We start from the raw sequence: 26,625 nt of genomic DNA, 5'->3' as shown, positions 1-26,625 counted from the left end.
ACGTAAAAAGTTCTGGCATCCCGAGTTTTGGTACTTCTTATTATAATTATATCCAGAATTTTTTGCAATGTACCGATATTCAATTTCAGTCTTCAGTCATTATTGTTAACAGTGTACTTATAATAATCACTTTTGCGTTTTGCCTCTTTATTTCCGTCAGAAATTGTTTCAAACCGTGGATTACTTTTCATTCTTTTAACTAAAACATAAAACATAACGAAAGCATTATCAAATCACTAAGGTACTAAAATACTCAAAATCCGAAAAGACGGAATACTTTTTTCTTAAAAAAATTATTTTGACGATAAATTTTTGGGTTTAATTTAACGCTTGGAAAAAATTGTGGTAAAATGCATGGCACTGTATGGTAATGACATTTATGGTTAAAAACCCATAATACTATTACTACAAATAAAAATATACTGTATTTAAGCCATTCATTTTGTAGTTTTCTCGCTCATATGGTAACAGTGTATCGGAAATTCTGGTTTTCAAAATTATAGTTCTTATTACCACACAATTAGTAAAGTATAAAAAAACACATTTTATTGAATAAATGGTTTTTATACCTTGCTTTAAACTATCACTAAAAATTCCTAAATTTTACTACATTTACCAAATTGCATCACATATTATAAAACAATATTTTATTTATTTTTACTAAAATAATTACCATAACACGTTGAAAAAATGACCGAGCTTTTTGATGTTCCCATTGTGCCAAAAACACAGTAAATTTTTCCATATTCTGGCAATTTAATCATACTTTTTTTTCTCCGAGCACAAACTTTGGTGTGGTTGTTGAGCAGTGGGCTGACAGCCTGCGAATCATTCTGATTCATGCATACAATACACAACCCGGTTTTCGAATCATCCAAACGTTAGGCTGGCTCTGAAGCAGCTGGGGACATAATATTGGAGTGGAACACTAATTTGGTGAAAGAACTCCCTTTATTATGCATGCATGGAAAAGGAAATTTAATAATGAATATGCGGTACTTAAATAGTGTCGCAATAAACTCTAGGTTTTACAACATGCAGAAATTAGAACCTGAAGTTTTCACTCAACCTCACAACATATTTTTCTTATCTTACGCAATCTGGCTCTCTACTTCAATTCCTTTTTTGCTCCCGCTGAAGAATGTGCTTTGTTTTAGTATCGCAAATCCTTACGATACGATGTCTGTTTATTGTCACATTGTTAGTGCTAGTCTTTTTTAGATCTACATTATTCAAACACATCAAAAAATGACTTCTTTCATTATTTTGGATTATGTTAACAGGTTTAAAAGAGATTTATTTTAAGAAGAATTGCGAAAAGAAATAGCTATACATATTGACATCCGAAGCTTTTGTTTCACATTTCATTAATGAAAATTTAAAATCTCTTCGTTACTAATTAGCCAAAAAAATTGTTTACTCATCAGACACACTCATTTATACTACTTTTAATATTTTATTAGAAAAATCTGGAAGTTTTGAATTTAGTTTCACATAGACCTGATTTTGTCCTTTCATAACTAAAAGACATTTTTGTTAAAAAAAGAGACAATATTCATTAAAACTTTAATTATATATTTTTCAGATTTTCTGGATTGTTTGAAGTCTGTCATTATAATTAAAGAAGAATGCCTAATTGCGTCTATTAAGAATGCATTGGCCTCAGGTAACTACAGGCTTCATAAATCAAATGTTTTTAGTTCATTACGTTTGTTTTATATCTATTTTGTCACTAAGTTTACTTTATGTTGCTTTGAAACTTGGGTAACAGGATTATTGCAATTTAACTAACTTTACTTTTGCTAATTGGTGATAATAATAGGAGCTTCGGTCTAAAATGTAGTTTTTTTTATTTGCTTTCATTAAATTTGTGCTTGATTAAAAATAATTTGAAATTTTATGCTTTTTCTCGAAATGCTCTCATTAAAACTTTTGAAATAATTTAGCTGCTTTATTTGATGGATGAGTGTGACTAATGAATTATTGTACTTCAAACGATTATATGACTTTATGTTTTTTAACAGTAAGCAAAGGGTTCATCAGCAGCAAATTTTCTATGAATTTATATTTCTTTAATTAAACCTATGAAACGTTCGTTAATTTAGTTAAATAAATCAACGAAACATGATATCATTTATCACTTAAAATGATGTGTTTGGTAAAATAAACTATATAATTCGGTAAAAATAACACATTAATAAATTAAGTAATTTTCAAATGAATTATCTTTATTTTTAAATATTTTTTTCATAACTTAGTCAGATGAGTTTTAAAACAGCAATTCCCTTGCCACATTACTTTTCAAAAAATGTATGAAAAAGTGACATTTTTTATGAACAAACAAAAAAAAATATCAGGTTATATTTTTAGAATTTTCCTGAGAGAATCTGTTTTGTTTGCATTATTATATAGATGATTGTAAGAAATAGAATAGAAAATCTACTTAAAATGCTTATTTTACGTTTGCACAAAGAAAAAAAATCTGATCGAAACTTATAGAAAATATAGTAAGATTTACTGTGTTTCTGGTTCATGGAAACATCAAAATTTTCGATAATTTTTCTCGAAACGCTTTGGTAATAGTTTTGGTAAAATTAACTATAAAATATGGTTTTATATTCTGTGATAAAATTTGGTAATTTTACTATGGTACCTTAAAGCATGGTATAAAAACCATTTATTCGGTTAAATTTACTTTTCAGTTTTGTATTTTTTATTAAATGCGTTGTAATAAAAACTACAATTTTGAAATTCCGAATTTTTGGTAAAAAATTACCATGTAAACAGAAAAATTACTAATTGAATGGTTTAAATACCTTTATAATTTGTTTTTTGAACTAAAATTGTATATTTCTTTATTTATTTAAAATCAGGAACGTCATTTCGGTACTGTACAGACGTTAATTTTACCAGAATTTTTCTCTCCGTGTGAAAACCATAAATCCATAAATATGATACTAACAATTGAAAACTTCAATATGATTTACTGAATCAGAATTACTAAAGGTAGAAATTCAATGCGTTTGAAGAAAGAAGTTTGCAATCGTAACTTAAATTATTTTATAGAATTTTTTAATTGAGACATGAAACTTTAGATTTAAAATCATTCATTTCATTTAAAGTATTATAATTATACTAAATAAGTTTTGTGCTGCCATTTGACAGAAATTTTTGCATTTCAAAAGAATTTTCCGCACTATTATAACTATTGAAAATTTCAAAAACGTCATAGCCGATTACTGGACAAAGCGGCGTTCACCACTTCATTACAGCCAAAATAAAAAATTTCATAGGAATCATTTCTTAACTGTCACAGAAAAAATCATAACCTGGAGCAACTTAGCCTCTTGAAGTTATCTCTTAAAGTTTGAAACAGTTGGAAAACAAGTTATGTGATATTTTGGAATAAATTAACTCAGAGTTTTTACAAACCTGTTGCTGTCGGATATCACACAAGGGTTAACAATGGTAAAATGTTTATTTTAACTATTATACTTCGCAGTTTATATCCTCGGTCGGATATGGATTCAAGCTAAACAGCCAATCCATATAGAGATTACGGATATCAATATTCAACTTCAAAGTCTTATAATTTTGAACCGAATCCAGTACTCTGTAAAAGTTCTAGATCAAATTACGGTAAAAAGTACCAGCAGTTTGGATGCATCCTCTGTAAAATTCATTTTTATCGTAAAATATTACACAGTAAATGTTATTAAATTCGAGTGATTCAGTGATTTTGCGGTAGTTATTACTATAAAAATTAAGGTTTATAAGATTTTTTGTTCCGTAATATGTTTCGCGAACAACGAATTTCGAGGTAAAAAGTACCGGCACACTGAGTGCCGATTTTTTTACCGTAATTTGATCCGGATTTTTTTACAGTGCAGAGAATAAAATTTCGGGGCATTGCAGACTTTTTGATGCAGCTAACCAGCATTTGTGTTGTGTGCTGTTATCCCAAAAGCAAAGGGTTCGTTTGCCTACTGGTTTTTCAATGAGATCAGTCCACAGGATGCCCATCGATGATCAATCAGTTACAGATAGAAGAATTGGGATGGAAATTGGAATCGTCCCATAGGGCAAACGACAATTTATCGGCTTCTGGATTGGGCATTCGAATCAAGCGGGATTCAAACCCCACCTCATCTTGTTTTCATTTCCTAATACTCATTCCACACTATTTTAGACTGCTTCATGATGTATATTTATTTCAAATAATTTAATCAGTGAAAAATTTCGAAGCTCTTTAAAATGAGTTGCGTTTTAATTTAAAAATTCGAAATTTTATAATTACAGTGCTGACATTCTACTCATACTTTTATAGAACATTAAATTATAAATTTAATTATTTATCTACTTTACACGCTTTACATTTTTTTAAACAATTTATTGAAATTAATATTTAAACAGTTTATAAAAACAACCACACATGTTATTAAAATATAATGTGCAAGAAGATTTCGTATTTTTATTGAACTATAAAAGAGAGAAGAAACTTGCCTTTGTTGTTTTGTGATGACTTCTGAATAAAATATGATATGCCTGCCTGACAGATACATAATCTAGCACTCAAGACTTGTGCAGAAAAGTTTCAGTTTTGGGATCTCAAAAATAGTATATTTTCAGAGTATACTTCCAACTGCTGTTTGAAAAATACAAAGTAAATATTCTTTAACTTGAAATTTTATTTTTTTATATTCTTACAAATTGTCAGTTTGAAATAAATGTGCATACATCAACTGATAACCATAAAGTTTAATTTTTTTATTGCTCTATAAAATGTATTGTGACAGTAATTAGCGTTCATATTTATTATATTTGCGCATACATAATAACGGGGGGTAACCTAATTTTAAGTTTCAAATATCATATCAAAAGAGGTATTAATAAATAAAATCGTTTCAATACATTTACTTTGATGTCACGTCAAATGGAGGTTGTCGGATGTAAGTGATATCATAGTTTTAAAATCGGAAATTTCATTTTCTAATTTAATTTATTTTGTTTTTACATTGATCAATATTTTCGTTACACAAATGGAATTTATTGATATTCACCGATAATATCGTTGATTACTGTTGCGAAAGACTGTCGAGATAGGTTAGCGATATTAATCGCTGTTGGGTGTTTGATTTGGGACTGTGTAGTATTGGAAGCTCAAGAGTAGCCGAAGTTATTTATGAATGAACTAGCTGAAAAAAGTATTATCAAAGTAATGACATTTTTAGAAGCTGTTTAAAACTCTTTGGAAATTTTTCTTTGTAAAATAATCACATATTAATATTTTTTAAATAAGTCAAATCCTTAATTTAAACATACTAAAGAGAATAACAAAATTATAAAAACTTAAATTTAATAAGACCTAGAAAATGTTAATTCTCCTAAAAATATTTCCTATTTTTTACCAATTTACTTTATTTTATTTTACTTTACTTTATTTTATTTTATTTAAGACTTTTTGTCAGTCTATAGCCTGAATTCTTATATCTAACTATAGCTAGAGAGCTGATTAGGTTTCAAAATTATAGTTATGTATTTTTTTCTCGTTTTCAAAATTAATTTTGACTATTCAAAGTATCCATTATGAACAAAAATTATGTATAATTTATTTTGTATTTATGGCACAAAAAGTGTAAGGCCATATCTTTTGTGAAATAGTTAGATTTTGAGAAAAATTAAGAAAACTCCATTTCTTCCTCTTATTAAGTTATAACATATATATATATATGTCATTATATGCCGAATACTTTTTTTTTCATAAAGAGTTAGCTTTCTTGCTAAAAAGCTATATCTAAAGAAAACATTTTGCAATCGAACTAAGTATAAAGCAAGATTTTAATATTTATAGTATTAAAAGCAACAGTATATCAATAATTTGGCACAGTTTCAAGTCTTTCGGTTGTGACTCATTAAAAACTATTACTATAGCAACAATTCGTTTAATTTCAATTTCAGTCAAGAATAATTTTCCAGATACTGTTCTTTATTTTATGTTACATTATGATTAGTTATCATTATTTTTGTTTTCCTTTGAAACTTCAGATCTTAAGTATTTTCTCAATGTTTGTATTTTGAACTCCTTCCCGATTATTGTATTTTCTTTGATTTTGTATTTCTTATTGCGTTTCAGAATGTGGTAGCCAATTCTAAAAATCTTTAAGAAGCCCAATTTTTGAAGCTATTGTCCTAACTTTCTAACTATAAATTAAATATAAGGACTCTAATCCAGCCTAATTAGCAACAATAATAGAGCAAAAACAATTCTATACAAATTAAGTTATAATTTACTAAATTATTATTATAATATAAAAAACTAATAGCTCCTTTTATTTTAAAATTACATAAAGCCTTAAAATGAAAACCTAAAATTTGGAGAATTTTTTTTTTTTTTAAATTCCAGTAAGGATTAACTTATAAAAGAAAATATTCAACTTTTGAGTAACATCAAACTTTTCCTCAAACTTGAAGCAATTGGTGGAAATTTATTTTACGTACTGTTGAAAAAAAAAATTTTTTTTTGTAAAAATCTCTCCATTCGAGTGGAAATTTTTTGATAAGATGAGAGTTTTCAAGAATCGATCGAGAGAGTGAAAAATAATTTGTCAAGAACTCGGCGGCTATTACGTTGTGTATGCGTAACCATCGTTTATCAAACAGCCTTTCGAAATTTAATAAATATTCATGAATGTATTAATATTCCACGCAAGTATATAGCGCAAGAACAAACCAGCAAGATGAAAAAATTGTGCACGCATCTAGGAAGGAAAAGATTTTTACACGAGGTATTCTATTAAGAGTACTTTAAACAATTTTAGAAATTTAAGACATGAGTCTTAGTTGAGATGGATTAATCTTCATGCTTGAAATGAAAGTTTTTGATGTCTTTATGTCTGTTTTGTGTTAAAATAAAATCATTCAACGCTAAAAACCTTCCATTTTTTAATTTTAAGTATTTGTTCTTAATAAAATTAAAAATTATTTTTTGTGTGGATGTGTTTTAGTAGGATAATATGTTAATTTTGAAGAATTATCTTAAATTCTAAGAACAATAGAAAGTTTTCCTTTGTTTTTTATTTATCAGTAGCTTGAAGTCTATTTACTCAACTCTTGTCATCCATCATTACAAGAATACTTTATAAAACATTTGTAATTAAAGAATATCGAAAAACGTCGAGTCACGAAATTGTTAGAGATTTTCGAGTGAGTCGATATTGTAAAATTTTGTTGAAATTTTAATAAATGGTAATACCAAGTAAAGTGCATTTATATCCTACAGTACCATACTATTTAGCAATTAAACCTTCTTGAGTACATAATACGAACAGAGATGTTCATAAACAAACAAGTTTAATACCTTATTGTAGAAAGATATTATAGTTCAAGTTTATTATGAAAGAATTTATAACACATATTAGCTATAAATCCATTCTTTGTACAGGGTAAAAAAATAAATAATCAATAAATCGGTCTGAAATCATGTATAAAACTGAAAGACATAAACCGACACAGTTAATTAAGCTACAGTAATTCTAATTTTTTTAAAAATGATTATTAATCAGGCATGCATTTCATTCAGGTTATTAGATATTGGACAGCTATTTATGTTATTAGATTAAGCATAAAATATTTTCAGAAGTTTAGTATGTGCTGTATCATTTGACATGGTGATATGGGTCGAGGCAAATTTTAAAAAACAAACAACAAAATGTAAAGGAGATGGAAGAAAAAAATGGGTAAAAATAAAAAACTTGAAACAGCAACTTGCATGCATTAAGGAGGAATTTATGTATTTTTTTACAAATCAATAATTAAAAAAATTATGAAAAAATATTCCTTAAATAGCTTCAACGTATATATATTTTGTTTTGTTTCTGGTCGCATTAGATTGGGTTTCAGACACATTGCTCTGATAATAAATTTTATATTTTTTCTATATTATTAGTACATTTAGTTCATGTTAAAACATTCAAATAATATCAATAATACCTATTACCAATTTTTTTCCATTTTTCCGATTATTATTTTTAAATTAAAAATTATAAAATTTAAAACTTGAATTGAATTGATAAAAGAAGGAGTTCCTCAATAATCTTTAAGATGAGTGAGCACGCTTAAAATATTAAGTGTTAAAGCATATTCATATATTTACTCTACTGGCCATTAAAATTGCTACACCAGGAAGGAATGCAAATAACAGAATGATATTTATTGGGCACATATATTATAGTTGGAAGAACAAGTGATTAAATTTTTAGGATATTTGGATGTATAGATCCTGAGGAATCAGTGCTCAGAGCAGCCTCCCCTGGCAGCAATAACAGCAGGTATTCTCCGAGGCATCGAGTCGAACAGAGATTGGATAGCATGGACGGGTACAGCATTCCATGCAGCTTCAACATTGCGCCACAAATCATCGGCCGTAGTGACTGACGAGTGGTGGCGTGCCAGTCATACGGCAACCATTGCCCAGACGTTTTCAATTGGTGAGAGATCAGGAGAACGCGCTGGCCAGGACAACAGGCGAACATGTTCTGTGTCAAGGAAAGTGAGAACAGTGCGGGCAACATGCGGTCGTGTATTGTCCTGCTGGAACGTAGCGTTATGGAGGCCTCGAAGATAAGGCAGAGCAACTGGCTCTAGCACATCAGAAATGTAACGGCTGATGTTCAAAGTGCCGGCAATGCGAACAAGAGGTGATCGTGACGTGTATCCAACGGCATCTAGTAGGTGATGAGCCAGTGATGAGCCAGTATGACGATGTCGAATGCAAACTGCCAATGGGCTTTATCCACTATGTCGTCAAATACGGATGGGCCAAAATGATGCTGTATACATAACCTGGATTGACCACGTCATGCCATTCCTGCCTCCAGGTTCATCGTTGATCACACCATTGGAGGCGCTCCTGATACAGTGTCAAGGGTAGCCGAAGCCATGGTCACCGTTCTGAGAGTCCATGCTGTTTCAAACGTCATAGAACTGTTCGTGCAGACACTTGTTGTCGCGCAAATGACCCCATTTGTTGACTCAGGGTTCGTGACGTAGCTGTACGATCTCTTAAGGCCACATGGATAACCTGCCCGTATTTTCGGTTGTTAGTGATGGGGGGCCACTGAGATCCTGCACGGCGTATGGAAATATGACTTTTATGAACCCATATATTCTATATTCTGCTAACAGTCCTGGGATCTCGACTAACACGAGCAGCAATACTTCAGTATGATAAACCGCATTCAGTATGATAGGCCACAATTCGACCTCGATCGAACTCAGACACGTGCTGGTAGGCATTTCTCCTTCTTACATGAGGTATAAAATTTTTTTTTACCCAAGAACAAGGCTCAAATTCAATTTCTGTATGAGAAACTTACTGTTAAATCTCTTCTTTTATATACATTGTAGGTGTCGCTACCACCGCCTGCTTTGCATGAATGGGCTGATAAGCTAATCATCTGCACACCACAACGTGTTTTATCCGTCCTGTAAATTTCACGTTCGTAGTGTGTCGCCTTCCTGGTGTAGCAATTTTAAAAGCCAGTAGTGTAGTAAAACTAATGGCAACTTAAAAATCTGCAGGGCTCAGCGGAGACAGGCACTTTTGAACGAATCACAGAGAGTTTGACTTTATTTCGCTCGCCACCAGCATAGACAGGATGCAAATTATATTTTGGTAAAAACATATTACAGCTCCATTGGCATTGGACTAACCACGAGAAGTGTTCCTGTTTTTATTTTCCATTTTGTGCAAATGCTTGTTTAGTTTCACTTAAAAGAATCGAAATCGAATCGATAAAGAGAATTAAATTCGAAAATCATCGAATTTTCGCCAATTAACGCGATACATATCGGTAAAATGTCTACTCCGTGAAAGATGAGCTATCGCAGCCTCTGAATCGGTTTTGATCTGTTTTTTGACTAACAAGGTTAGATTATATTTGATACCAGTTTGTCATAAATTAAGGTTGTTAAAATTTTATTCTATGATTGTAAGTTTAAATGCTTAAATGTGTGTTTATGCGTGCTTAAATGTATGTTTATTTAATCTTTTCAAACAAAACTATATTTGACGAAAGATCCTTAAAAATTTTGAGAGTTGCGTCTTTACAAACATGTTAAAGACAAACATGCTGAGTGAACGCATAAACTTTAACGCTCGTTTACTCAAATTCACTAAATTGTCATTCTAACACAGAGCTCCTCGTGTAATTTTGTTGTGTTTAGCGTTGTCTGTAAAACACCTCATTGCGTTGGCGGACAGAAACAATGAAGAGAATAGCGAAAAAGGGTGAAAATTATTGCATTCAGAAGTCATAGAACAAATGAAACGCCTGGAACTCTCATCTATATTCCGATTTGTGGCAATGTTGTATCAAAACTTGTCTTATTTTTTTTCTTGAAATGCATTCCGGGCAATTCCACAACTCTTTTCCCTTAAAGCTGAAATGTTAAAAAAAAATTTGTCAATCAAAAAATTAGTAAATCTCCGACCATTAGAAAATTACCAAATCTTTGATTTTTATCCACTGTTGAATATGGATTCAATTTTGCAGAAGCTAAAATCCGTTTTTGTCTACTTACCTTGATCCTGTATAATCTATAGAAGTATGAATGCCTTCCCGAAACGCATTGTTTCAATGTTAATATATATGAATTGTTGAAAACGAATATACGAACTAATACTCATTTAAATTTAACAACGGCTTTTAAGCGTGGTTACATCAGACTTCAATTCCTTAGCCTTGTAATGTTGTGCCGAAACCAGAAGACAAAGGAACTCCTGGATTAGGACTAATTCACCCTCGTGGATTACTTTGAAGGCGAAACTAACTCGAACTTGCCTTACATGGTGAGGAAAACCACAAACACCTCCTATAATTAACCAGACGGCAGGGGAACAATGATTATCCGTTCTCCACTAAACTAATACTTGTCATGAAAATTAAATTCTAAATCTTTTGAATTTGGTAAAACTGCATTACTAAATTACGAATAAGTTAATGCAAAATTTATAAACGTCCATTAAATTTACTCTTTATGAGATAAAATTGAAAAAAGTTTATTTTATTATTTCTGACAACTAGAACTATGCATTTTTAGTTTAGCTGATAACTAAAAACAGTTAAAATCAATACCTCAAGTTTTCCAGAGGCGCAGAAAAGAAATATGCGCAACTGGTAGCTTTTAAGTTCTCGACAAATGCTCTCATCTAAAGTAGCCCTGAGCTACTTCTAAAGTCAACTCACTCTTCAACAGTCTTTACTGCATAAAAACGCCAAGAGAGGGCGCTGACCGCTATACATAAAGATCAATGTGCCTTTTTCCCTTAGGATAAAGATCTGATGAATTCAGTGAGTGTTTTTCATCTTTGGGAGGAAAACTTTCTCCCAGTAAGAAAGTGGGTGACAAGTTTCATCTTTCTGAATAGTATTGCTGACTTATTGGATTTTTAACGATTATAAAAAGTGCATTCATAATTTAACAGAAAATGAGAATATATGTAGCATTTTTACATTTTACACTTTGGCTTCTCGGCTCCGGTGAGTGGATAACTATTTTTCTAATCAAATAGTTTGCAGAAAAGTGATTTAAAAACAAATTACTTAAAGCGATGCTATTAATATTTTATTTTAAACAGTCTAAAGATTTCGAATTATTTATTATTTATAAAGCATATATTATATATTTTGAAGATTCCATCCTCTATTAATGGGTTACATATACATAAAATTCACCTTTCATTAGAATTTTTTTTTTTTGCATGATATTACATTTTTACATTTGTAATACAAAAGAAGCATGAATTTAAAAAAAAAGAGCATAATGGTTGAAAATTTTTACATTTTTCTAGGCTGGAAAAAAATAAAATAAATCATTTATGCAGTAGTTTTTTCTTTGTTCGTTTGTCGAGAACCATAGTTGAAGAAAAATAAATTAAATACCTAAATAAAGATAAATCAGAGTTAGCCATTATCTAATTATTCAACTCATGGAATAGGCATTCCAAGCATTTTTTTTGTACATATTTCCTTTATTTATGCCAAAAACTATGTTGCGTGAATACTAATACTCTTCAATAAAAATGTAAGAGTATTTCACCAACCGAAATACTCTTAACATTGTTATTAAAACATAAAAGTGATAAACTGTTAGGTCACCATCTGGATTAGTAACAAAACTGTCTGAAACTGACAGTCGACCCATGTTTAGTTACCTGGTGTTAAAACGGAATTGTAGGTACCAAATTATAAGAATCGTTCATCAGTCGGTTTTTAATAAAAAAAATATGCATGATTTTGCAAACAGTTTTATGCCTACTGATCTTAAATTAAATTCTAGAATCTTGAAAATAATTATTGCTAGTGCGTGTTACGAAATTTTTTAATTTTCGGTAGAAAATACAGCTTTTTTTTAATCAAAAACATAACTATTGTTAAATTTTATTTTTGTTTTTTCTTTCGTTTTGAAAAAAAATTCCTTTTTTTCCTATTATGCCACACATTTGTTTAATGTATAAAAGCATAAAATTATGCAAAAATTATAAATTTCAAAACACGTTCTCCCAAATCTGAAAATAATGAAACCTCTAATATGTAGCTGAAGTATTATTAACAATATCTTAACCATAACTAACAAATTAAGATATTGTAAATAAACTAAAAAAGCTTATTTACAAGTTAGTGTATTACTAAACAAACATGATAGTTTATTAGTTTATTTCGAAAAGAGTTTAAAAGCCACAAAAAGCTCAAAATTTAGTTTATTACTAAAACAATTTATTAATTAGTATAAATATTATTTTTCACAACAAAATTCGAAATTGTGTGTTTGAATAAGAGTTATTTGTACGTTTGTATAGTAGAAACATTGAAAATGATTTCATTTGTAAAGGAACAAATTCTTGTAAAATTACCGTACTATAAAGGAATGGCATTTCTGGAAAAAAAGAAAAATTCTGCATGGATTACGATAAATAAACCATTTATTGGTAATTGCTCCGTTCACGTGGTAACGGTTTACCGGAAATTTTGATTTTCGAAATTATGGTTCTTATTACACACATTTAGTAAGAGACACAAAACTTAAAAGTAAATTTAACCGAACAGATTTTTTTTATGCTATGCTCTAAGGTATCATGTCACCTTTTTACCACCTTTACCAAATTTATCATGTGTTATAAAACCATATTTTGTATTTAATTTTATCAAAATTATTGCCCAAACGTTTCAGTAAAAATCACAGAACTTTTCAATGATCTCATAAAGCCAGAAACACGGTAGATTTTACCATATTCTGGTAGTTTTATTCAAACTTTTTTCATCTCAGTGCATAGGAACAAACTTTTTTCTTTTTATTCCGATTTACAAAAATGGCTGAGTTGTAAGAGTTTCTACTAACACCGTTAAAGGAAATAACCTTTCTTAATAACAATAATAAAAATAGTGTTTTAAGTTTTAGAAACAATCAAATATATCGTTACTTTTTTAAAACAACGAAGAAAATAAAATTAAAATCGACTAATAAATTTAAAAGATATCTTCAACTTACTGGACCTTATAATTACTTTCAGCAAATACCTAATTTATTAGGTTAGGAATCTCTGAAACCCGACTTTTAGGTCACTTGTAAGGGAAAATAGTTTTTGATAACAGGCTCTCTCATATGATGGCATGGAAATACACAAGTTACAATCAATAAGTTTTGTTTCAATTTTTTGCCCAATATTTTATATCGATTCTGATTCATAACTTGAAGGGTAATATATATTTTGTTTAGGTGAACGAGAATTTCTTCAATTTTATTCTTTTTTTCATTGGTATCGAAGCAAATATAAAAATACAAAAATGCCCGATATTTAATAATAATTTTGATCCATAACTGTAAAGATAATATATATTTTGTTTAAGAGAGCGAGAATTTCTTCAATTTTATTATTTTTTTTCATTGGTATCGAAGCAAATATAAAAATACAAGAATGCCCGATATTTAATAATAATTTTGATCCATAACTGTAAAGATAATATATATTTTGTTTAAGAGAGCGAGAACTTCTTCAGTTTCACTTTTTCTCAACGGTATCTAAACAAATATAAAAATGCAAAAATGTCCAATGTTTTATAATAATTCTGATTCATAATTTAAAAGGTAAATATATTGTGTTTAAGAAAGCGAGAATTTCTTCAGTTTCACTTTTTCTCAACGGTATCTAAGCAAATATAAAAATGCAAAAATGCCCAATGTTTTATAATAATTCTGATTCATAATTTACAAGGTAATATATATTGTGTTTAAGAGAGCGAGAATTTCTTCAGTTTTACTTTTTCTCATCGGTATCTAAAATAAATATTTTATCATGAAAAGTAATACTTCTAACGTATTTTTGTGCAAAAAGATTTGTTTAAATGCAGTGTTAAAAAATATTTATTATAATTCAATATTTATTAAAATTTAATATATATTTTAATTCAATATTTATAATAATTCACAATAGTTATTTTACTATAATTATATACGATATGTTCATAATTATTTCTTTTTGGTAATAGTTATTACATTAACTATGCAAATGAAAACAAAATAGTTTGATATTTCTCTTTGCTATGTTCGAACAAAAATTTGAATAATTATAGTACACTTTTCAAATAATCCTTAAATATTACTTCATTAAATTTTACTTCTGCCACAATTTTAATAAAAAAACAAAAGTCTCACCTTTTACAGACCAATATCCAGGAAAACAAATTAATTCCTATATGTATTTAAATAATAAAAATATATAGTGTCGTTTATTATATAGGTTACATATGTCAACCCAATCAATACTTTATTTGATTTACCAAACTTTTCCCTGTTTGTATTATTATTTTATTTCAGGAATATACCAATATTATGTATATTTGGAATTATTCATTTTAAAATCCCACTGAATCAATACTAATTTTGAACTCTGAATTTGACAGAGTCGTATATTTTAAATGTTTGCTACGGAGAAAGGTTGGTTTATCAGTTTTGGGGAGAAAGAAGTTTTTATCACATTATTTATTCAAGCTTATATTTTATAAAATTTCATATTTCAAACATATAATTTTACAATTTAATTTAAATTACTTTCGTGCATTGAATTCAATCGAGAATTTGTTCCTGATTCCTATTGAATTTGTCTTTAAAATGAAAGGAATTTTGAAATAGTGTCGATTATGTTCATACCTGCGGTGTATATTAATAAAATTTTGTTATAGGAATTCGTAGTTCGTAGAATACATGAAAAAACGATATTCAGCCCTTATAATACACATTCATGCTCATTGGTAACAATGCTCCGTTCTGATTTGGGACAATTTTACTTCATAATATGATACATGTAATATAGATGAAAGGTCTCGGCTGTGGTATACTTTTCCAAGTCTTTAAAAGAAATACTCTGACTTACTTGAGGGTCTTCAAACAGTTGGCTGTGATTTAATTTTAAAGGAAATAATCTAGTCGGTGATTTTCTGAAGTAAAGATTTATAACCGGATAGGCTCTTTAGAACTTATTTGAGATACTGCACTAAGATACGGCAACTTGCAACCCTTCACAATTTGCTTGATTTAAAACTACCAACATTGTTTCATTATTTCACAACTTTCATTTGTGTTTTGTTGTTTTCAGTAAAGTGTCCTTGTCCCGGAATGCTATTTTGAATCTTTTATAACACCAAAACCGTTAGTGTTAGGGTTTTGAAATCCAGACATTAACTACAAAGAGCAATTTCAGCCCTCGATCAGAAACATCGTTTAAAATTTTTAATTTTTCCGTTGGGGAAAAATGTTTGATAAATGATTTTTTTTTTTCATATTAAGTTTATTATCACCCATTCTCATATGAATATTGTGAGCGATTCTGTTTAAAATTTGATCGTACGTTCTTTAATGTGTTATTTTTTACTATATAGTCACCAATGGGAATGGCATGTGGATTAGTACTATTTCACCGAATTAGCATTCCTGAAGTTATTGGAAACAACGTGTTTATTTTGTTTATAGTTGTGCTTTTAAAACGTGTTGCTAGGAAAAATAAGGAGCGATTTATACTAAGACCTAATTTGCATTACATAATATGAATTCTAAAAGTTGTAGAATTAGTTAGGTCTTAGCACATGACCACATAAGGTGCTAAGACGGAAAAGTATGAAATAAAGTAATTTAAAAAGTTTTAAAAAGCATACGGGTCGGCACAAAATTTAATATGATGAACGAAATATTGGATGTAACTTATAAGAATCGAGTTTATATATTCGCTGTTAAATTTTCAGGTATTACGTTAATTTTATATAAAGATCATCTTAGCATGTGTTGTAAAAATTTCTTATAAAGAATGTCATTAGAAAAAGGTCTGTGGTTTATTTTGAAAAGTCGATAGTTTATTTGAGTTTAATATTGTTATTCGAAAACCACCCACTTTTCATTGACTTTCTTTAAAACTTTTATTAGAAATTCATGCCACACATTTTAAGATAAATTTTATATAAAAGGAATATGATAACAAAAAAATTAACCGAGATTATATAAATTCGAATTTTATAAGTTATAAGCAATATTTTATTGATTACTTTTTCGAGCATACCCATTGAAAATTTTTTATTTTTTAAAATTTTTTAGATCAATATATTTTTATCTTAATTTCGTAACTTTGAAAAGTTAGCGCTTGAGATATCTTTTCTTTTTAGTAGGTTTCTCTCCTGAAATTGACGACATTTTTCGCATGATTTTTTTTCCGAGCTGAATGATACTTCAATTTATAAAAGTTATAATTTTTAACGTTGTTAACACGTTGAGCACCACGCTAATTTTACGCGCCTTACCCGCCAGGCCACAACGGTAAATAACTACAAACTAAATTTGCAAATATTAGACAGATTTTGCTAGTTTTTAAAAGGTTTAGCATGACTTATCTGAAAAAAATTGGTGAATTATTACGAATTGTTTAGAAATAGTGGTGGATAAAAGCCTTGTAAATTGAATTTATTAAACCAAGAATCACAATAATTAAGTAAATTTTGAATAAATTTTCTGCATCTCCATAAAAGAGTGTAAATTTTATAGTTCTATATCATGTTATACGCTGTCAGCCAGCTGTTTTCCGCGGCCTATGTGAAAGGTCAGTGTCAGCCACCGGTGGTTGACGCAGCCTAAATGTAATTTCAGTGTCAGCCACCGGTGGTTGACGCTGCCTGAATGTAATTTCAGTATCAGCCACCGGTGACTGACGCGGCCTAAATGGAAAGTCCAGTGTCAGCCACCGATGGCTGCCGCTGCGCTCAACGTGTTAAAAGAGCTGCTAATTCAAATTAAAAGATTTAGGAAAAATTTCCGTGTGTAGCACTTTGATTTCAATTTCAACTATTTTCAAGAGATGTCTATGATATTGTCAAAGCTCTCAGTATGTATTAAATTTTAGTAATAATATCAAATCTCTCCGGCAGCCATTAAAAATCACATAAACCATCAACAACCAGAACATTTAAGCATAATTGGCAGCAGACATACTAAAATTATTTCCATTTCTTTCGTGACATAGAAAACTCATTCCAAAGCTCCATTATGTGCTGTACTACTTCTTCACACACCTCTCGAGTTATAACTTGAGTATCATATATGCTATTGCTCGATAAAGGCCGTCACTAATAATTGGTACTACAGTAAAGAGTACCATATCAACGTTTATGTTTAAAATTATGAGTTGCGACTTTTTAAAGGATCTTGGATATTTTCACGTCGCTGATTTCAAATCTGCGCTCTTTCTTTCTAAGCAGCAGTATTATCAAAGTGTACAAGGTTCGCAGGACCGCAAACGCGTCTTCTGGGTAACGGCTGTGTGGTTTCCGCGTCCGAGGGTCCTGGGTCCTGACGATCTCTGGAAGTAAAGGGAGATGCTATGCAGTAGTCGTGAAAAGTCGCAAACCCGCTTCGCGGGTCGTCTGGCCACCTGCAGGGACCAAATGTACAAGTTTGAGCCGCGATGGCTCAAGGGATGGAGCGTTTGCCTTCCAATGAGGCAATCCGGGTTCGAAACCCAGTCGATACGAATTCCACATCCGGCTTGCATCGACCACAGTGCTGACATGAAATATCCTCACTGGTAGACGGATCATAGGTAAGAGTCCCGATGCCGTTAGGCTAACCGTGGGAGGTTCTTTGATCTTCCTCTCCATGTAACGCAAATGTGGGTTAGCTCCATCAAAAAGTCCTCCACGAAGTCAAATTTCTCCCAATACTCGATCCGGGAGTTCCCTTGTCTTTTGGATTGGGTTCAAAATTACAAGGCTACGGAGTTGAGCATTAGTAGTCGTAAACCCATAAAATTAGGTCGGCTGTTCAACGACTGTTATAATAAAAAATAAAATGTACACGTTTAAACGCATTATACACATGGTTTCGCATAAATATTGCGACAAACTTCTAAGCGAGTTAGGGCACATAATCAGGAATAAAATCGCCTTAGAAACCCATGACCAGAAATGCCATCATGCGCAGATAGAGGCACTTCCCTATCATGAACTATTTTCTAGTATGGTCATAATAGGGAAGCGCCTTTCACTGCGCACGACGACATTTACGGTCACGTGTTTCTGCGTTATAATAAAACTGATGATACGCCCGAATTTCCCTTGAAGAGCTTGTCACAACATTTACGCCACCTCACATGATATATAACGTTTTTGAACACTCCCACAAAAAATAGATCGAAAATCTTATTTAGATTATTCATCATATGAGAAATAAATATATGTAAATAACCAAACATGCAAAATTGTTTCATTAATTTAATACAGTAATGAAAGTGCAGGAGGGCATTTCTAAACTGTTTCAAAAAACATTTTAACATGATTCGACTTAGTTACAAAATTTGTCATTGATGCAGAATTTCTTTTAAAATTAATTAAAATGAGATTATTTTTATTATTCTTTAATAAAAATGAAAGAAGATCGCAAAAATCAATGAAGAAACGAATTATGTATGAAGTAATTGAAATCCATTATAAAGATTTATGTATAACCAGGGTTCATCAAATAGCCATCATTCAGAATTTAATAAATATTCATAAATGTATTAATATTCCACGCAAAACTTGAGTACACACAGATTGACGAAGAAAAAAGAGTATCACGCAAGGTGGAATGTAAAAAAATTTTACACCCGGTATTCTATTAAAGAATTCGTTGACATTTCTAAAAAGAAGTTTAAAAATTTGAATATATTCCTTGAAAAGTGATTTTAGGGAAAAAGATTTATTTAATTTTTGCTAGCGCTTGACTTACCTTCTTCAGGAGGAATTTATTTACAAGATAAATGTCCATTTATTTCAGATAAGCAATGAAGACACTGCTAAAAGTTTCGGAGTATGTCTAACTAAATATGATAATCTATCAAATGTATCAACCAGCCGATCAGAAATGAGAACGTTATTAAATCAGAAATTATTGTTACTTTAATGAACTATTTCAAATACGAGCTATAAGTCTTTATGTAAAATAAAAACGGAACAGTCTAATAAGTTGTCGATGCATTTTTATTAACCGGTACAGTTTTTTTACATTAATGCCACTATATTTTTGGTTGTCATCAGGATAAAATTTATAAAAGTCTTAAACGCATCGTTTTCGTGCAAAATATATTTGTATTCCTGAAGGTATTTACCTGAAATATCTTTTTTTAATTCTAATTTTTATGCTGATTTTGATTGTCTTCAAAGTTAAGAGTTTAAAACTAAAAGAGTTGTTTCTTTTTGTAATTTTGCTTCTTTTGGCAATTTTATTCTATTACCTTAATGAGCTGAAATTTAAAATAAACTTATTTAAATTAGTATCTAAATTTATTAGCCGTTTCACAAAGATTATTTTATGGTACAAGTCACACTAATATGGTATTATAAATAACAGTTAAGGACATTCGTTGAATGTTCAAGAGATTCGTAATGAAATTCATGTATCAGTCTGTTTGATAAATGAAAAATATTAAATTATGCGCTCACCAAATTCCACCCAGCTGAATCATAATATGATTCAGATTCGCTGATACCTTAATAAGGAGTTAAGCTGAACCATTTTATCGTTCTTTAAAACTTGATTAAATGAGACTAAGGTTCGATTTGTCAATATAGTTTTTACTTAATAGTTCTTATTTATACTTAAGTTAAATTGAACTACTTTTCTTAAGTTGATTAAGGCTACTTAGTGTTATTGTTGTTAAAAGTTGTTAAATACTTTTTATATAAGCTAAAGGCTAACTTTTGATTTCTTTTAAAAGTGCCGAGTTGCTATGGCAACGGTTTCTTTTTGTGGAACAGGAAATGAACGTCTAAAAATTATTATCTGAATAAAATGTTATTTTTTACTAAAAGTTGGAGTCAGATTTGTTATTTATTAGAGTAGACGTAGAGAACGACAGAATATTTTACAAGCGACTAGGGACAGGACGATTCCACAATACAAACGGACTTAAAAAATTTAGAAAGGGGAAAATGAGCTCAATATCGGGAAAACGTTGCTGGTGAGAGCTTTAGCTTAGCAAAATATCGCCTTATTTTAGGGCCAACATTGGAAGTCAAATTTTAACGGGATTTCCTGAAGCGAAAAAGAAACTTAACTAGGGTCATCAAAAAAGAAAGAATTGATTATTAGGCTTTACAGAGAAGACAGTCAGAATTGATTTTTTTTCAAGTACCTCAGTACTGTTGACAATTATCGGTTGCTGTTCCAGCAATTCTATACGTGTTGGAGGAGCGTGAGGGGGGGGAGATCGTGAAAAGAATTCCGTGTATAAACCGGGAAGTGGCACTTGACCTTAAAAAAAATCAGTGCAGGGAATACCGGGCAGTGGCACTTGACCTTAAAAAAACATCAGTGTAGGGTATACCGGGCAAATATATACCGGGCAGTGGCACTTAACTAGACCTTGTATATATTTCAGGCGTTTACCAAAAGTCTAGTCAACTAGACCTAGTAGAAGTGCCACTGCCCGGTATACCATGCAATTATGTTTTTTCAAGGTTTAGTATCACTGCCCAGTATACATTTGCCCAATACTCCAAACACTGATGTTTCTTCTAATCTATCGTCAGTAAGTATTAAAATATCGAATAAATGTAATTATATAAGCGAATAAATTAACATCAAATCGGATGTAATAAATATTTCGGACATTCACCGAAGCGACAATGTGATTGTCAACATTCACCGATGAAAGTCAACAACCACCGATTTCGGTCATTCACAGTAACATGCACATCATTTACATAATAACCGCATCAGGACGTTTATTTCATACTTTGCCTAAATAGCATTTTTCATTCTATAGAATCTCTAGGCATTACATACAATGCCTAGGGGAAATATGTTATAATTCTCACATTTCATACTTTACCTAAAAACATCCAGCATTCTATACAATGCCGGCTTTTCATACTTTGCCGGTAACATACATATATTTAGATCTAACTAACTTTAAAGTAAAAAAAAAAATTAAAAGCAAAAGCAAAACAGATAACAATAATAAAAACAAAGACATAACGAAAAATTCAACAAATAACATATTTTATACAAGTTCGAAAAAGACAGTAACCGTCGCAAAAAATAAACGTAAAAGCAAATGTGAACGGTGACGGTAAATCTTTGATATTTAGCCAATACGCGCCAAGGAAGCGAACAAAAAAATCCCCAATATTCTCAGTGCAATTTACCTCTTTCCCTATTTTCACTCTTCCGACGAAACTCTAAGTTTTTAACATTATGGAATCGTCCCTCCCCTAGTCGCTTGTGAATATTTTACTTTCTGTTAGAGTCTCGTAACATTTTGGTGACCTGAGGACGTGATATTAGGAAGTAATCCGAACTTGCGTATGAAGTATTTTTAATAATACGATGAATAAAATTCAAAAACAACGGAAGATTGTTCGTAGCTCTTTTACAAGATTATGCAACCAGATTTTGGAGGAAGTAAAATCAGAAAAAACGGATGAATTATTGGAAGTTAAAGCCAAATTTAAAACACTGAAAGGAAAAAAAATGAGAACTTCAAATTTTAGACAGCGAAATATTAGATCTTATGTTACAATCAGATGATTTATCTGAGGAAGTCATTGAAAATGAAAGTAAGTCAATTGATGATTATAGTGATAATTATTATAAAGTTAAAACTATTATTGATAAGTGTTTTAAAGAGCTCGATAAAGAAAATTTATCAATAAGTAGGGAGCATTCTAATCGTAAATTTAAACTTCCTGAAGTTGAACTTGTCAAATATGACGGTAGTATAAGAGGCTGGTTATCATTTTGGTCAATATTTAAAAAAATAGATGAAGATTTAACTTTAAATCCTGGTGATAAATTTCACTATCTTATACAGTGTACGGTTGATAATTCTCGTGCTGGAGAACTTGTTTTAAGTTATCCGGCAACAGTCGAAAATTATTCAAAAGTGATAGAAAGCTTCAAATCTTGATTTGGCAAAGATAATGTTTTAGTTGAGTTTTACATTAGAGAACTTTTATCTTTAGTCATACAAAACACAAAATCACGAATGGTTTTTTCACTTTCTTCTCTATATGACCAAATAGAATCACAATTAAGGGCTTTGGAATCATTAGGCATAACCACTAAAATGTATGATGAAATTTTATTCCCGTTAGTAAAGTCATGTATTTCTGATGAGCTTCTTCGAGTGTGGCACAGACAGTCGAAAATTGGCGACACTGTGAAAGATAGACTTGATGGTCACGAAAAGGACCTTGGTTGAAAGAGCTGAAAAACTAAAAACTTGAAAATTTGGATAACAGATTACGGTGAATGCCAACTGGAAATTGAATTATTCATTGGAGCTGACATTTGTGGACAACTTTTTACTGGAAACATGAATGAACTGGAATGTGGTTTAACGACTATAGAAACGAAATTTGGCTGGATCATTATGAAGAGAGTTCCAAAGGAAACAGAAAATGGATTTGCAAGTCTCATCATAAATTCACTCCTTTCTCAGACCTGCAGCATAGCAAAACTATGAGATTTTGACATTTTAGGTATAAGAGATCCTATAGAGACAAAGTCGAGAAAAGAGTTAGTGGTAGCAGCATTTGATTATTTTCAGAAAACAGTCACGAAGAAAGAAAATGGGCTTTACGAAGTTCATTTGCCATGGCTGGAAACTAAAGATTATCTCCAGCAAAATAAGTCCATTGCTGAAAGAAGATACATTTCAACTTCAATGAAGCTCAAAGCTTAAGGCCGATACGAAGATTATGATGCAGTTTTTAAGGAATGGGAAGACTCTAAAATAATTGAATTGGTGCCGGAATCTGAAATCGGCGAAGCTTCTCACTACCTACCCCACAGAGGAGTTTTTAAGGAACATTCTACAACTCGTGTCAGGCCAGTATTTGATGCCTCTTCTCATGAAAAAGGTTTTCCTTCGCTGAATGACTGTCTTGAGAAGGGACCTAATCTCTTAGAAGAAATACCGACATTGTTAATGAAATTTCGGATGGACAACATTGGTGTAGTATCAGACATTGAAAAGGCCTTCCTGCAAATTTCTGTTGTTAAAGAAGATTGAGACTTCCTTCGTTTCCTCTTGTGGGAAGATTTTAAAAGGAAAAAATTTAAGATTTTTCGACACAATAGAGTAGTTTTTGGACTCACGCATAGTCCTTTCCTTTTGTCTGCAGTAATAAATGCAATTCCAGAAGCAGGTTCATTAGATATTAAAGACACTGCTGATAGTTTAAAAAAGCCCTTTTATGTTGACAATTGCATAACTTCAGTACCTAGTCAACACAAGCTTGAGAAATTTATTCAGGAATCGACCCAATTGTTACATAGTGCATGTTTTGATCTCAGAGGATGGGAATACTCGCACGACACTTCCAAAGTTGAAAAGCCTACTCATGTGTTGGGATTACACTGGGACAAACAGCAAGATAGCATCTTTTGCGATTTGAACAATATTAAAGAAGTGAAACCTATTCTAACAAGAATATGTGTTTTGTCTACAGTTCACAAGATTTTTGATCCTCTTGGTATTTTGTGCCCATTCACTCTACCTCCTAAAATCATAGTACAGCACGTGGACTCTTAAAATAGGATGGAATACTGAATTACCAGAAAATTACCGAAAAGAGTTTGAGACCTGGTATGACGATTTGTCCTTATCGAATGATGTCAAAATTCCAAGATGCTTAGGTATGAGTGATTTAAAAACTGAACTTAGTATTCATGTATTTCGTGATGCCAGTAAACTCGCATACAGCACAGTTATATTCCTTCGAAAGGTCCAAGAAGAAAAAGTATCCCTACATTTTACACAAACCAAAAGTAGAGTAAGATGACTATTCCACGGTTGGAGTTACTTGCCTGTTGCATTGAAGACACATACCCGGTGAGCAGAACCCAGCAGACTTAACTTCCAGAGGTTGTTCCGCTAAAGTCTTCCTAAATTCAAAGTGTTTGGGGGGGGGACCATCAGGGTTAAAATTGAGTGTAAAAGAATGGCCAAAAAATGAATTCAATGAAGAAGAGGAGGATATTTTAAAAGAAAGACGAAAAAGTATTATTTCTTCTTGTAATGATGTAGATGTTCAATGGTACTGCAGACGTTTTTCTAAGTACTCACAAATATTGAGAATGATTGCTTGGATGTACCGATTAATCAATAATACCCGAACAGGCAAAATTCAAAAAGAAAGAGTTCTTTCAGTAAATGAATTAGAATCGGCGGAGAAAAAATTAATGAAGCTTGTGTAACGTGAAGCATTGAAGGAAGAAGATGTAAAAACGCCTTGCACTTTCATTGACAACTACGAAACTCGAAGACTAAAGACAAAAATCACCAAAAGAAATTATACTAATTTTTTGTGCCCGATTGCTCTTCCTTCAAAACAGGAGATTGTGGATAAATTGATACTCGAGAGATACTTGAAGTCTTTACATGCTGGAGTACAATTTGTGTTGGCTGATATCAGACAACATTTTTGGATCTTGAGAGGGAGAAAAATCCTCCAAAGAGTGATCTTGAAATGGGTTCGATGCAGAAGACATGATTCAAGGGGAGTGGAATCTGTGCCAACTACCTTACCAGAAGATAGAATTCGCGATTCTTTGGTATTTGAAGTTTCTGGGGTAGATTTAGCAGGCCTACTTCATTTGAAAGATGGCAAAAAAGCTTGGATTCTCCTGTTTACTTGCGCCGTATATCGAGCCGTGCATCTGGAACTCATTCGAAGCCTGACAGCAAGCTGCTTCATTTTAGGTTTCAGAAGATTCATTGCTCGACGAGGACGGCCCAAAATAATGTATAGTGACAATGGAAGTAATTTCGTTGGAACGGATAAACTGTTGAAATCAATTGATTGGGATAAAATCATTAATGATGCTTCAATATTCAGGATACAGTGGAAATTCAACCCTCCCACTGCAGCATGGTGGGGTGGGCGGTAGGAGAGAATCGTTCAAATGATTAAATGATTACTAAGAAGAGTTTTAGGAAAAGCCTGTCTCATGTATGAAGAAATGTCAACTATTTTGTGCGATGTCGAAGCTGTTATCAACGGCAGGCCTCTTACTTACATTTCAGAAGATTCAAAGGACTTACTCCCACTCACCTCATCAATGTTCATTCAAGATATACGAGACTTCGGTGTACCAGATTTAGACCACATAGATACTGTTAGCATCACAAAAAGATGGAAATATCAACAATCTTGAAGAGACACCTTTCGAAAAAGGTTCAGGGACGAATACCTTAGTCTTTTGGTTCAAAACCCACTCAAGAATAAACATCTAATACGAGATTTAAAACCTGGTGATGTTGTTTTGATATGCTACGACAAAAAAAAACCCGAATAGATTGGCCCTGGGGAAAAATCATTTCCACATTCCCAGGAAAAGACTACCATGTTTGAGTGGCAAGAGTAAAAACAGCTAATGGAGAAGTTGACAGACCAGTACAAGGAAATGTATCCATTACAGATATCTCATCATGATCCACTGTTTAAGAAAAAGTCATTTAATGAAGCTTTTGAAAATCAGTCCAACGTTCCAGAAATAACGAAACCAGAAGATGTTGATATGTGTACACTCAAAGACAATAACTTGCCATTAAAAACTAGATGTGGAAGGACATTTGTGAAACCTTTACGTTATAGACAATAATTTTTTTTTATTGATATTATTATTTGTTTGCTTCTTTGAATTTTCATCATTTAGAGATAGATAATTCTAAAAATATTTAAAAATTTGATTTTCTCAAAATCAAAAGGGGGGAGGATGTTAAAAGTTGTTAAATGCTTTTTATGTAAGCTAAAAGCTAACTTTTGATTTCTTTTAAAACTGTCGAGTTGCTATGGCAACCGTTTCTTTTTGTGGAACAAGAAATGAACCTCTAAAAATTATATGTAAATAGAATGTTATTTTTTACTAAAAGTTGGAGTCAGATTTATTATTTAGAGTAGAAGTAGAGAACGACAGAATATTTTACTTTCTGATAGAGTCTCGTAACAATTGTCCAATGTGAAACTAATTTTTCTAGCCGGGGTAGCCAAGTTGATAGGACGTTGGGCTCGTATTCGTGAGAACATGAGTTTGAATCTCACA

At 31.3% G+C, this 26,625-nt stretch overlaps 1 protein-coding gene across 1 annotated transcript in view; it reads left to right on the top strand.

Moving 5' to 3' along the window:
- Positions 1–11,328: 11,328 nt before the first annotated feature.
- The window catches only part of LOC107442656 (limbic system-associated membrane protein), a 56,828-nt gene continuing 41,531 nt past the window's right edge, over positions 11,329–26,625 (top strand). The window contains exon 1 of the mRNA XM_071180292.2: positions 11,329–11,540. Coding sequence (XP_071036393.2) covers positions 11,489–11,540 — 52 coding nt within the window. The 5' untranslated portion in view covers positions 11,329–11,488. The remainder of the gene's footprint in view (positions 11,541–26,625) is intronic.

This window comes from Parasteatoda tepidariorum, chromosome 1 (assembly GCF_982258835.1).
Source record: "Parasteatoda tepidariorum strain Cologne lab strain chromosome 1, Ptep-v5.0, whole genome shotgun sequence".
NCBI lineage: Eukaryota > Metazoa > Arthropoda > Arachnida > Araneae > Theridiidae > Parasteatoda > Parasteatoda tepidariorum.
This window is presented reverse-complemented; position numbering and strand designations above follow the sequence as displayed.